The sequence below is a fragment of the Fundulus heteroclitus genome, chromosome 20 (assembly GCF_011125445.2).
Source record: "Fundulus heteroclitus isolate FHET01 chromosome 20, MU-UCD_Fhet_4.1, whole genome shotgun sequence".
NCBI lineage: Eukaryota > Metazoa > Chordata > Actinopteri > Cyprinodontiformes > Fundulidae > Fundulus > Fundulus heteroclitus.
The window spans coordinates 23,267,992-23,281,344 of record NC_046380.1 but is presented as its reverse complement, the minus strand read 5'-3'; the positions used below and the strand labels follow the sequence as shown (position 1 = coordinate 23,281,344).

Sequence of the window (13,353 nt, the reverse complement as noted above, 5' to 3'; positions counted from 1 at the left end):
CAGGTCTGCACGTCCAAATCTTGTGACTTAGTCTCTCCAAAGTTTGCATCTGCTCCGTGAATGCACAGGGCTTTGTTAGACATTGTGATTAAACAGCATAATATATATATATATATATATATCATATATATATATATGATATATATATATATATATATATATATATATATATATATATATATAATATATATATATATATACATGTCAAATGTGTTTTGTTTATGTAGTAATAAAAAACTATAAATGTATGAGTGGCTGTGTTTGGCAACATACATAATCCGTCACAGGATTCTATTACTTTTACCCCACGAGATTATTTAAACGCACTGGACCATTTGTTATAAGCAAAAAAACAAAAAACAAAACAAAAAAAAAACGTGAAAATTAGTTCAATATTCAACGAGTTATGCCTGGTCAACACATTACACTGAGCTGAGCTGTCGACCGCCCCAAGATGGCGACCCCAAATCCCGTCAGCACACATAGGCAAAAGCGGTCGATGCGGGGTCTACTGGGTCTACTGCTATTGTGCCTATGCTCACAGACATCATGTCTATGCTCCCATAAACCAGCGTGAGCCAGCAACAGGAAGTGTGTCGTGTCTGCTGGGAATATTCCCCGACTGAAGATCTATCGCTGTTCATATATTAGTTATTTAAGAGGTAAGTTCCCTGTTAAAGGACATTAATCTCGTTTTTCTATAGTTAGTGTGAACCCAGGAAGCGAGCACTATTCCAAAACTGAATGTTTTGTCATTTTAATGGATGTCTTTATAACTTACTGCAATACTTGAATGGTAAATACCGCAAATAGCCGTGATAATTTGAATATATCTTGATAAAATCCGGCTAGGATCGGTCCACTGGGCGAGTCGGGGCTTGTCCCTGCTCTGCCTGACAGCATATCCAGCAATACGCATAGCAAGTTCCTGTGTTGGTTTTGCAGCGTGAGCATGGCCCCTAAGAGAAGAGCGGCTTCTGCTGCCAAGCAGGGGGAAAAAGGTGAAGGAAGAGCCCAAGGATGCCTTCACCTCCGCAAAAGAAGCGCTCCTGGCTGCGGGGCAACAAGCTAAAGGCAAAAGGAAGATGGATGAGCACTGCTCCGTTTCTTCAGGAGAGGTAGAGCACCAGCAGTTATCTGTCGCATCTATAAACGAGGCTGAACTGTGATCAATCTCCTGTATCGTCTCCAACAGGTGTACGAGGACTACGACTGCATGCTCAACCAGACAAACATAGGACACAACAACAACAAGTTTTACGTCATCCAAGTTATACAAGCGAACAACTCGTACTACACACATGGAACAGATGGGGAAGAGTGGTAGGTTACATCTACTGTAATTAAATCCATTTGAGTGAAGTCGGTTTATATAAAGCCAAATAAAAACAGATGGTCGTCTCAGATATTTCACCATCGCGTTCCGCAAATCCGGTCCGGATTCACTTCAAGTTAAACCCATGCAGTCTGACGCATTCAGTCATGCAATCACATTCTGATTGAGTTATGAGATTCAGTTTATCCTGATGGTAGTACAGTCATTGATGACAAAACACCAATTGGGAAAAGAGCATCATAAGAAATCTCCGCGAATTGCTTTGATTGTGCATTAAACTCTTGATTAAGCACGTGGTGACAGTGGGGGAAAAAAAGGGTCCCGTTTAAAACAGGATACTGCCTCAAACAGAAGCCTCAGTTTGAATGGCCCTCTGCCTCTGGTTGAGAAAAGAGAAACCTAACACTCAGATTCTTACCAAAGTACTTTCCTTTTATTCTTCTTTATTTTGTCTGCTTTATCTGAACTCAGGTCTAGAGTAGTACTTTCTTCTGTCGTGGCTGATTCCCCCACAAGACTCAAGTACTGCAACAGAAAGCAGAGCTCAACACATGAATCCAGACAGTTATTATAAAATTGCTTCTTTTAACTCAGAAATTGGTGTAAAAAAACATTTTTTTAACCAGACAAGTTCAGGCATAGCTCCATAAAGGAATCATGGATGGGTGATGTGATTTTTTTTCAGATTTGAAAAGTTATAATTTGTTGACAATCTGCCACAGTAGAGAGATCCTGGTGTCACTGACAGTTTCTGCCCATTTTTGTTCTGTAGATTTGCACAGACATCAGTTTTATTTTTTCCTGTCCTGTCATTTTCATTTCAGACTCACTTTTATTAAATATTTGTTAGCAAAATCTTTATCGAAGAGTTGTATTGTAAATCATTTAATTAAAATGACCTTGAACTAAACCTTTTTGGATACAGACATAACGGTTATAGTAAAGGAACATGAGAGCTGGCTTTGTACCCTTAATTTTTGTGGAGATTAAAAAGTATGGGCCAGTGTTAGCTGAATTTTTATCCTATGTACTTTTAAACATGACTTAGTTCAGTGTTTGTCAAAAAGGAAAATGAAAAATATTTTTAGGACACCCAACATAGCAGCTTTTATGATACCGGTGTGCTTTTTAAAACTTAATAATATATGTTTTCTTTTAAATGAAAATCAAATTTTGCACTGTTAAAAACATCTTAGAGTCCTACTAGTCTAATGTAGGCCTTACTAAATAGCAGCAGTGTTGTATAAGTACTGAAATCTTGGAGTCAAGTAAAAGTATAAGTACCTCTCCAAAATATGACTTTGGTAAAAGTCCAAGTCACTGACTGAAATATTACTTGAGTTAAAGTCTTAAAGAATCTGAAATGTCTTCTACTTAAGTATGAAATTACTGTAAAAATAGATGTACTCAAGTAATTTAGTAAAAAGTATAAGTAAAAAGTAAGACAAAGCAAATGCAGTTTGAATGAAATTTTTTAGATTTTGGTAAACTTAGAAAGTCAAATTCACTTAAAATAATATAAACAGCCAAGTGCAGGAGAAATTTAGACCAAATTTAGACAGAAGATACAACCTTTTTGTAAGCTTTCAGTTTTCCTTCTTCTCAAGTAAGGTCAGTGCTATGCACTTTAAATTGTACACAACCAAGTGCAGGCAAAATTTAGACCAGGGGGTGTATACTAAGAACATGGTTAATTGATAAACCAGGTCTAGTTAACTTACAGGAAGTGGTAAACCTGCTAATAGATACACCTGCTGCAGGTATCATTTAATTAAGAAAATTAGGACTCTCTGCTATTAGATGCTTTACCTATACCACAAAGCTAATTTAACCTGCTATACCACTAAACCAACTTCTTATCCTGTTGGTGTGATGAACAAGCCCAGGCAAGTCCCGCAGTCAATCAGTAGGTGGGGTCAAAATACTTGCGTGCATGAGTCTCTCTCTCTCTTTTTGTAACAAGTAACTAAACCAAACATTGAAAATGTATTGAAGTAAAAGTATGCAATTAAGTTCAGAAATATAGTGAAGTAAAAGTTATCAAAACATTTTATACTCGAGAAAAGTATAAAGTACTCCAAAATATACTTAAGTACAGTAGTGAAGTATTTTTAATTCGTTCTATACAACACTGCTAAATAGCAATAAAACTTGACACAAGATAGTAAAACTACATTTATTGAAATCTCTTCCAATTTTTTCCCAGGAGCTAAACGCTTGGTTATGCATTTTTTAACAGCAGCATATTCTATTATCGTTATTGCTATAAAATTGAATTGGGATTTTTTTTTTTTGTGGGAAAAAAGATGATATTTGGAATATCAACATACAGTGTTGTGAAAAAGTGTTTTCTCTCTTTCTGATTTCTTTCGCCAGATGCAATGGGACACGCACCTTCTGAAAAAATAAAACTTTTGTCTCGTCAGTCTACAGATTATTTTCCAAAAGTCTTGGAGTTCATCAAGTTATGTTCTGGACAGATTGAGAAGCCTTGTTGTTCTATTTGCTTACCGGTGGTTTTGTCTTGGCGCTCTACTACCATGAGCGTGGTTTTTTGCCTCGTCGTCTTTTATGATGGAGGCATAAACTCCGATCTTAACTGAGGCAAGTGAGGCCTGCAGTTCTTTGGACCTGTTTGTAGGTCTTTTGTGACCTCTTGGATGAGTTGTCGCTGTGTTCTTGAGGTAATTTTGGTCAGCCAGCCATTCCTGGGAAGGTTCACCACTGTTCGATGTTTTCCCCGTTTGTGGATAATGGCTCTCGCTGACGATCGCTGGAGTCCCAAAGCTTTAGTAATGGCTTTGAAACTTTTTCAACACTGATAGATCTCAACCACTTTCTTTCTAATTTGTTCCTAAATTTCATTGGCTCTCAGCACACTGTTAAGCATTTCAGTGTCTTTTGATGTCCTTCACTTCTTCTTCTTCTTCTTCTTCTTCTTCTTTTTTTGTTTAATGGCGGTTGGCCATTAAAAAAACCAAACAACTTTTGGTGCATTATCGCCACCAACTGAAATGGAGTGTGAATCGGGATGACCTACTCTAATATCCTACTACTATAAATAATAAAAATAAATAAATAAATAAATAACTAAATCCGTTTTATCAAATTAGTCTTTTAAGATATCTTAATAATAAAGTATAACCCTCTGATTTGGTGTTCATGTCTAAAAGATATTTTATGTTAACTTTAATTTACTGTTTTGTAATCTATTTATCAATCATTTCTCTCAAAATATTTACTACTGCAAACTAATATAACGTGCTCCACTGTTTCTTCAACAAAACAAAAATCACTCTTTTCCTGTATCATGAATCCCCATTTTAAATAATGGTGCTATTTAAACCCTGTATGTCCAAAACGTAATCTTGACATTACTGTTTCTTCCCTTCTATTCCTTGATGTTATCCTCGTTAATCCTACTTTTCTTTGAATATTATAAAAACCATCTTCCAGTTCTTTCTTCTTCCCACTGTTTCTGCCACCTTGCTCTAATCCTTTTCTTAATTACTGATTTTATTTCACCTTTACTAAATGAATTATTATATCAATTAAACTGTATTTACTTGCTCTTTTTGCATATTTATCTGCCATCTCATTCCCTTTTATTCCTATATGAGAAGGAATCCATATAAAATAAACAATAATCCCATTGCTTGAATTCTGAATAATAGTTGCTGAATTTCTACCAATAAATCCGGTCTGCTATCTGAATGATTGTTTTTAAATGAATATAATGTTGAACTAGAATCTGAAGAAACTACACTTCTTAATGGTCTAATTTCTTCAATCCATTCTAATGCTAACATAATGCCAAACATTTCTCCTGTGTAAACTGAAACTTCATTACTAATTCTTTTACCTGATTTAAAATTAAATTCTGGAACTACAAACGAAAACACCATTCCTATTATTTGAATCTTTTGAAGCATCTGTATAAATTTTTACATATCCAAAGTATTCTTTATCTATATATTGCTCAACCATATTGAATCTAAAATATCCTGTTTATTTTCCGTTTATACAACAAGCTTAAATCTACATCAATTTCAGGTAGGATAGATGGATGAAGTATTGATCTAATAACTGTACTACTGCCATTTTTGAGATAACTCAAGATCTGTATTAGAATCTGCTATCCACCCAAAAGATTTAATTTCTTCTTACCTTTTTCCCAACTTGGTTTTAAAATTTCTTGACATGGATGATTTTCACAATGATTCCCAAACTGAAACCAGTAAGTGGAAAGTAATTGTAATCTCCTCAACTTTAGTGGCATTTCTCCCATTTCTACTTGTAATGCTGAAGTTGGTGTAGTTCTTATGCCCCCTGTGCATAATCTCAAAGCTTGATACTGAACAATATCCATTTTTTTAAGTAATGAAACTGATGCTGAACCAAAAGCTATACATCCATAATCAAAAACAGACCTAATTAATCCTGTATAAATTGATTTCAATACCTTCCTCTCAGCTCCCCATTCATTCCCAACCAAAATCTCATAACATTTATAACTCTTTTGCATTTATCAATCATCTTCTCAATATGAACTTTCCAAGTAAGCCTTTCATCCAACCATATACTCAAAAATTTTAATTGTTTTACCCTTTCCAAATCATATTTATAAATTTGTAACTTTAATTCTTCAGAAACTTTTTTCCTTGTAAAAACAAAATCTTAGTTTTATCTACAGAAATCTTGAATCCCCATCTAAAAGACCAATCTTCTATTTTATTAATGGCTTCTTGAACTTTTTTAACGATGAAACTTATATTTTATCCCTCTTCCAAATTGCTCCATCATCAGCAAATAAAGAAACACCCATATTATTTTCCACATCCTCAAACATATCATTAATCATAATGGAAAAAAATAATGGACTAACTATACTTCCTTGAGGAATACCATTTTCAAAATAAAGATTTTCTGATAATTATTTCCCTATTCTTACTTGTATTGATCTATTATTGAGAAAATCATTTATCCAATTAAACATTGAACCCCCAATTCCCATCTTCTTTAATTTTATCAAAAATCCTTCTTTCCACATCATGTCGTAAGCTTTTTCATGTCCTTCACTTTGTCAGGCAGGTCCTATTTAAGGAACTTCTTGATTGAGAACAGGTGTGGCTAGAGAAGGTGAACCCAGGTGTGATAAACCACCATATGTTTTCACAAGGGAAGGCAATCACTTTGTCCCACAGGGCATGTAGGTTTGTATTTATTTCTTAATATAATATTCTATCTTAATATTAAAACTTTAACTTAAAAACTGTGTCCTGTGTTTACTTGTGTTGCCTACCAATATTTAAACTTGTATGCAAAACCATAAGAAATCAGGAGGGGAGCACTTTCACATCACTGTAACCCTCATCACCAATTTCATATATTCTCTGCCTCAAAAAAGGTGCACTGCCACCACAAAAAATATGGTTTAAGTCAGAGGTTCTGGAACTTGAAAACTAGCAACACCTCAAAAAAATTAACACTTTTTAGGTCGCCATATTGAAATACCTTTAGAACCACAGTAATAGAGGATTATTAGAGGAAATAAGCAAAATAGGGGAGAAAACGCAAAAATGTAATTGGCAACACAAATGTGTGGTTGGAGATTTTAAATAAAACAGATTTTTAAATAAAACAAATTAAAAAGGGGATGGTGATTTAATATACCGTCTTACACAGTAGTTCAAAGTTCTAATTTGGAAAAAAAAAAAAAAAAACATGAACAGGGAGTGTCCCTTTGAAGTCAGAATTTTAACTGTTGACTGATTGCATAATCGAGCGAAGAGTGAACCGAGGACACCAGGGACACTTTCTCTGCCAATGACATACAAAGGGTGTTAACCATTCTCAGAAGAACATATAATTTACCCGAGATTTAGCAATTTATGCAAAAAAAAACAAACAAAAACAAAGAAAGGGGTCCCTCGATGAAGGCCTTGAGGATTGTGCACGAGCTTGAGATACGTATTTAGTCTCATGCAATGTCTACTGGGAGGAGACCAGGAGGGAGAGAAGGAGGGTTTCTCATGTAGGGGAAAACTGTTGGGAGCGGGCCTTACAGTTCAAACTAACCAATTCTCCTTACTCATAGTTAAAATCTGGGCAGGATCAGGTCCTTGAACCAGCTTTTTGGACATAACTGTTTGTTTAATAAGCTTGTGAGGCCTCTAAGGGCAAGGTACCACCAATAGTACCTGGTCCACAGGTAAAAACCCTGGGTTCAGGACATATTTTTTCATTTTGATTTAAATTCTTTTTACGTTTTGTCTGATGTTAAGATTTTTAAAAACCTTCAAATCCATATTGCATAAAGCAGATAACTCTTTTCGGTGGCGGTATGTTATTACATAAGAAAAATATTTGTTATCCCATTGCATGGTAAATAAACACTGGTAATAATGAGTACATTAAAACAAGTTTTTATTTATTTTTTTTGCTTTTATTCAGGGGGAAATGGGACAAAACAAACTGACTCCGTTTGCTAAGCCTGAGTTGGCTGTGAAGGATTTTGAGAAGAAGTTTAAAGACAAGACAAAGAACAGCTGGGGAGAGCGGGCGAACTTCGTCTCTCACCCTGGGAAGTACACACTGATTGAGGTGGACGGCGAGCAGGATGCTGAGGTCAAGGTAATAGAACGGCTTGTCCATGTGCAGCACAAAGCTATTAGTAGCCACAGCTGCTGTGTTTTCATATGCATGTGCTTTTTGGACCCACAGGTGGACACTGTTGATGGAAGAGCAGTGAAAGTCTCCCAAAATGTCCTGCCGTGCACTCTTGATGGAGCTACACAGAAACTAATCAAGCTCATTTTCAGCAACGACATGTTCAAGGAGGCGATGGAATGCATGAATTTAGGTGCGTATGCGTTTCTCACCTGACCAATCATTTTCCATTAAACTGTGTTTATATAGGCTGGAGTAGATCCCTGTGCTTAAAAAAGATTGGCCTAAAGTTTTGCTTCAAAGTGTAGTAAAGTAAGAAGATCGAAGATCAGGTTGGGGCTTCTCCTAATCTTTGCAAAAAAAATTTAGCTCTGCTAAATTTTTTTGACCTGTCATTTATCATGGTGCTTTTTTTGTTGTCTACATCTAAAATAATATCCTGTGGCTCCTCCACACTTTACCACCTTATTGTGCATGGTGTCTCTAGGGTCTTGGAGATGGCGCATGTGGCCAGATTGCAGCACGCTTCCCCCATCATCCCTGACGGAGCGCTAATATTCTCTGACCTTTTCAAGCATGCACAAAACTCCAATAATAAAATTGTGGTTGTTATGGCAGCCTATCTCATTCCTGGGTACTGCCTGGATGAGCCTGGTAGCAGTAGTTGTAAGTTCACCACGATCTACGGCCCTTCATCAGAAAATAAGAAGCTGGGCTCGGTCCTGTTGCAAAAGAAGGGAGGATCTCACTAATCATCTGGAATGACCAGCTTACGCTCTTCATGCCAGTCAAAAAGTGACATTGTGAGGCTGCTGGCACACAAAGTTCGGTATTTGCTGCACTCCCGATGAAATTGAGGTTCTAGCTGCGGAGAAATGCACACATCCGCACATATGCTGAAAGCCTTCATAGTAATTGAAACCCTTGATTTGACCAGTGTGCGTTATTTTTTTAATCATTTTGCAGACATCAAGAAGATGCCTTTGGGTAAGCTCAGTAAGGTACAGATTGCAAAGGGTTTTGACGTTTTGGAGGAGATCGAAGCTGCAATGAACCAAAAAGGTGGAAAAGGACGCCTGGAAGAACTCTCATCGAAGTTCTTCACCACAATTCCTCATAACTTCGGCAGGAACAGACCGCCAACCATCAACACCAAAGAGATTGTCGAACAGAAGAAGGAGATGCTTATGGTACGATTTTCACTCGGGGGGGGTATTTGTGGTCTTTTTCGAACGTTCTGTCAGCTCTAATGTCCTTTTTTAAATGCTGTTGTTAAGGTGCTGGCAGACATTGAGCTCGCCCAGACACTGAAATCAGAAACGGAGAAGGCTCAGGAAGAGATGATAGAGAAAGTTCCCCATCCTATCGACCAAGACTACATCTCTCTTAAATGCAAGCTCTCGTTGCTGGCTAAAAGTACAGAAATGTATAAGGTAATATCCCCTAAATCATAATTAGCCGTGAAAACAATTGTCATGATTCAACTCCTGTAGTATTTCATGTTTTTTTGGGTTTAATTTTTGCATTAAAGATCATCGAGAAATACACGACGGCGACTGCAGGGGACTATCGGAAGCCAAAGATTGTCAATGTTTGGGAAGTGGATCGGGAGACCGAGGTAAGGCGCTTCTGCCAGTTTTGCTCTTGTCATGAAGAAGTCCAAAAGCCAGTGGTGTAACCCCCTGCAACTCTAAGGGAGGACGCTTCAGTGAGAACGACAGTCTGGAGAACCGCCGCCTGCTGTGGCATGGCACAAACATAGCAGTGGTGGCAGCTATCCTCAAAAGTGGTCTTCGGATCATGCCCCACTCAGGGGGCCGTGTTGGCAGAGGGATCTATTTTGCCTCGGAAAACTCCAAATCCATTGGTTACGGTGAGACACCTTCTTAGACCGTTTCTTGAAAATCTTTTGAAATCTTAATTTTATATTTGACTGAAATGTATTTTACTTCTTTTTAGTGCATACCTCAAAGAACACTGGAGTGATGTTTCTGAGTGAAGTGGCTCTTGGCAAAGAGTTCACCATTACCAAAGATGACCATACTTTGAAGAAGGCTCCTGCAGGTTATGACAGTGTGGTGGCACGAGGCAGCGTTGAACCAGGTAAAATACTTTAGCGCAGTAACAACCTACAAATGACCTTGTTCTTAAAGGTATACTATGCAACCGGGGTTGATTTTCCAGCGAGGCTCCCCCCAGAGGGCGAAAGTAAAAGTGCACTGTCGTAAAGATGCTCAGCTGTTCTGGTTTCTCTGTCAAGCCAGGCGCGGTTGTTTTGAGCTTAGCAGACAGGCGAACGCAACGAAAAGTGGAAAAAAACGGCAGTACAAACAATGACTAACACAGTGAAGGTATGAACATCAAGCTTCCCGCAGCGCTATCTTGGCGAGGCGGTCGCCGCCGCCAAGCCGCGGCCGCCTCGCCAGTTTTATTATTATTATTTTTTTTTATTTTTTTTTATGTTGGCAAGACGCTACTGCGGCGGCCGCGGCAGCCGGCGCGGCCGCCGCAGTAGCGTCTTGCCAACATAAAAAAAAAATAAAATAAAAAAAAAATAATAATAAAACTCGATATACTTGCATGTTTATTTGACGTTAACATGCGGTTCTTTGTTGTTGCTTTCGCGGTGCATATAGTGAATGACAGGGCAAAAACACATGGAGTTCTCACCATAAAGCGAGACTTCTGTGTGTGCGGGCCGTGAGCTCTTGCTATTGCAAGTGCGGTATTTCCCCCACAGACCCCCAGGGCGGCCGAGAAAACCTTTGTTCGACCTGAAATGACTCATTTAATCATCCAAAACGGTATGGAACACATTAATTAACTGAAAAATGTTGCATAGTATGCCTTTAAAGGAGCAATTAGCAAAATTTCATCATTTTAGATAGAACTAAAAAAGTGTTTTGCGAAGAACTAAATCTTCTTAGACGGAATAGACCAGCTGGGCTGCCTCTCAGGTCTTAGTCCCTCCCTGCCCATAAAATGCCACCATAAAAGCAGCGTGGCACTCTGCTTCGCTACAGCCCTCCCTTCACAGCCTGACGTGCTGCTCCCGTTTTTGGCTCTTTGTTTTCTGAGCAGGTGCCGCTCCAGGAACCTGCTTTTGCAGTTTTCCTGAGCTTAAATGATGGCAGCGCTGTGCGGGAGAGGGGGTGTGAGCAGCGAGTACACAAGAGGGTTTGACACTGCTAACAACCAATCAGAGCCGTACATTCTTCCTGGCTCTGATTGGTTGTTTCTGACCGGGAGTGGTTCATTTCTGCAAACGGCTGATGTTTCACTGTCAGGACATAATGACTTCTTACATAAATATTTTAAAAAGAAATTTACACTAAACTTACCGCAGCTTTAGAATTATAGTCTCTGCAGAAGATAACCGTGCGTCTCTTGGTGTTGTAGTTTTGATTTTTAGCATGCAATAAGAAGAATGAAATACCACCAAAAACATGCATTACAAGAAACTTGCAGTTCTTATGCCAGATCAGCTTCCTCTATTTTATTTACCCCTTTACAATATACTGTGGGATAAAGTTGATAAAAGTGTCAATGTTTTGTGAGGTTTAAGGATTTTATATTCTTCCAGCAGTCTGAGTTTCTATCCAAGACAAATTTCCTTTGGATAGTAAAGTCAATCTTGTTATCTTACCCAATTACTCACAAAATCAGCGCTTTAGGGAATTTGAAGGCTACTTCTAACTTATAATAATGTATTAAGAATTTACTAGGCACTAATGGAATTGATCAGTCTCATCTCTATTGAGAAAAATTTTTTTCTTCTAATCAGGGTTCTATCTAATCAGGTTTTTTTTTTCATTAATTTAATTTTTATTTAATTTTTTATTTTATTGGACATTGCAACTTTGAACATGCCAGGGAAATTTATTGTCTGCATTCAAATCATTCTTTAGAGAGCAGTGTGCTGCCACTCTCCCACTGTGCATCATCCGGGGAGCATTCTGGGGCTAAAGGTCTTGCTCAGGGACCCAGAATGGCAGTCTGTGGGATTCAAACCAGAGAACTTGCAGTAGAAAATTTTTATTTATCTTTTATTTTGCCCTCAAACACTCAAGGTTGTCTCCATGTAATCGCCTAAGGAATAAAAAGGCAGTCCTACATTTCAGTTTTCACAGAATCGTTATCTGAGGTTACAACTTTTAATGATCATGGTTAATTGATCGAAAGCCTTTAGCCTAAGAAGCAGATTTAGGATTATTCAAGACATTTCGATGTGTATTGAAAGCCATTGAAACAAATTATTGATCATCATACAGGGGTCATAAACATATCAAATGGCAAGAAAATCAGGGATGCAATGTGGGATAATAGGTTGTTTTTACCTATAAGTGTCCAGCATTTCTATGGTAACAAAAAAGCAGTAAAAGCCTGTAAAAAGGTCTGATCTGAGGAGTTTCCCTGCACTACAGAGCTCCAGGGGGCTGATTTGAATCGGTCTGTCTGTTTTGTTTGCAGATCCGTCCAAGGACATCGTCATCACCATTGAAGGAAAGGAGGTTACTGTTCCTCAGGGAAAGGCCATCAAACAGCCCCAGTATGCCAAGAGCAGCTTTTGTCAAAGTGAATACCTGATCTACAAAGAGAGCCAGTGCCGCCTTCGCTACCTACTTGAGATAGAAATAAATGATTAATTAGTCTGCATTAATTCATTGATTAATGGGATTTTGCAGGTATAAGGTCTAGTTATTGCAGCAATAGTGCATATACGTAAATGCCTCTTTCTGTTCTGTGCCTTATAATCGTATGCATGACCCATAGAATGTACTTTGCTTTTGCACATATTTTATTAGATAAATAATAACAATAATGTTCCCTACTCTATAAAAGATGATGATCTTTCTTAATCATTTTGTCATTCTTAGTTCACCATGCTTAGATGCCAAAGGGTTTGTTTGCACTGTGGGGGTTTTAAATGATATCCTACAACTTTTTCGTAAAAGGTTATATGTTTACTTAAGGATTGGCATTCAGAAAAGTATATTTCAAAACATACTAGATGTAAAGATATGCAAAAGTTGTACTTCCTCAAGGTTAGCTAACAAGAGGTGAAAAAACAAGGAATTTCTGTTTGGAACATTTTTTTAGAGATCATAAGAAAGCGTGTGACAGAAGGGTCTCTTTAAAAAATATGACTTTGAGTTATTTGGAAGTGATTTCCAGCATAGGTTTGCACCTCCATGTTCTAGATAACAGAACCAGAGCAGGATCAGATTGGAAGCTCAAGTATGTTTTAAAGAGGTATGAAGTGCATCTTGTGATGAACGGTTTCAAAACCCAGTAAAAAAAAAAAAAGGCCCAGGGTAATCCAATGTGATTTCATATGCAAATTGCTA

General features: G+C 37.7%; 1 protein-coding gene across 1 annotated transcript; it reads left to right on the top strand.

The window, feature by feature from the left end:
• The first annotated feature begins 519 nt into the window (after positions 1–519).
• Positions 520–13,192, top strand: LOC105927172 (poly (ADP-ribose) polymerase family, member 3). The gene is given in 13 exon segments (XM_036124552.1): positions 520–662; positions 946–990; positions 992–1,118; positions 1,196–1,297; positions 1,300–1,323; positions 7,790–7,969; positions 8,060–8,198; positions 8,972–9,195; positions 9,283–9,438; positions 9,537–9,623; positions 9,701–9,878; positions 9,965–10,108; positions 12,476–13,192. Coding segments are annotated over 12 exon segments (1,575 nt in total). The 5' UTR covers positions 520–662; positions 946–952; the 3' UTR covers positions 12,652–13,192.
• Positions 13,193–13,353: the final 161 nt, after the last annotated feature.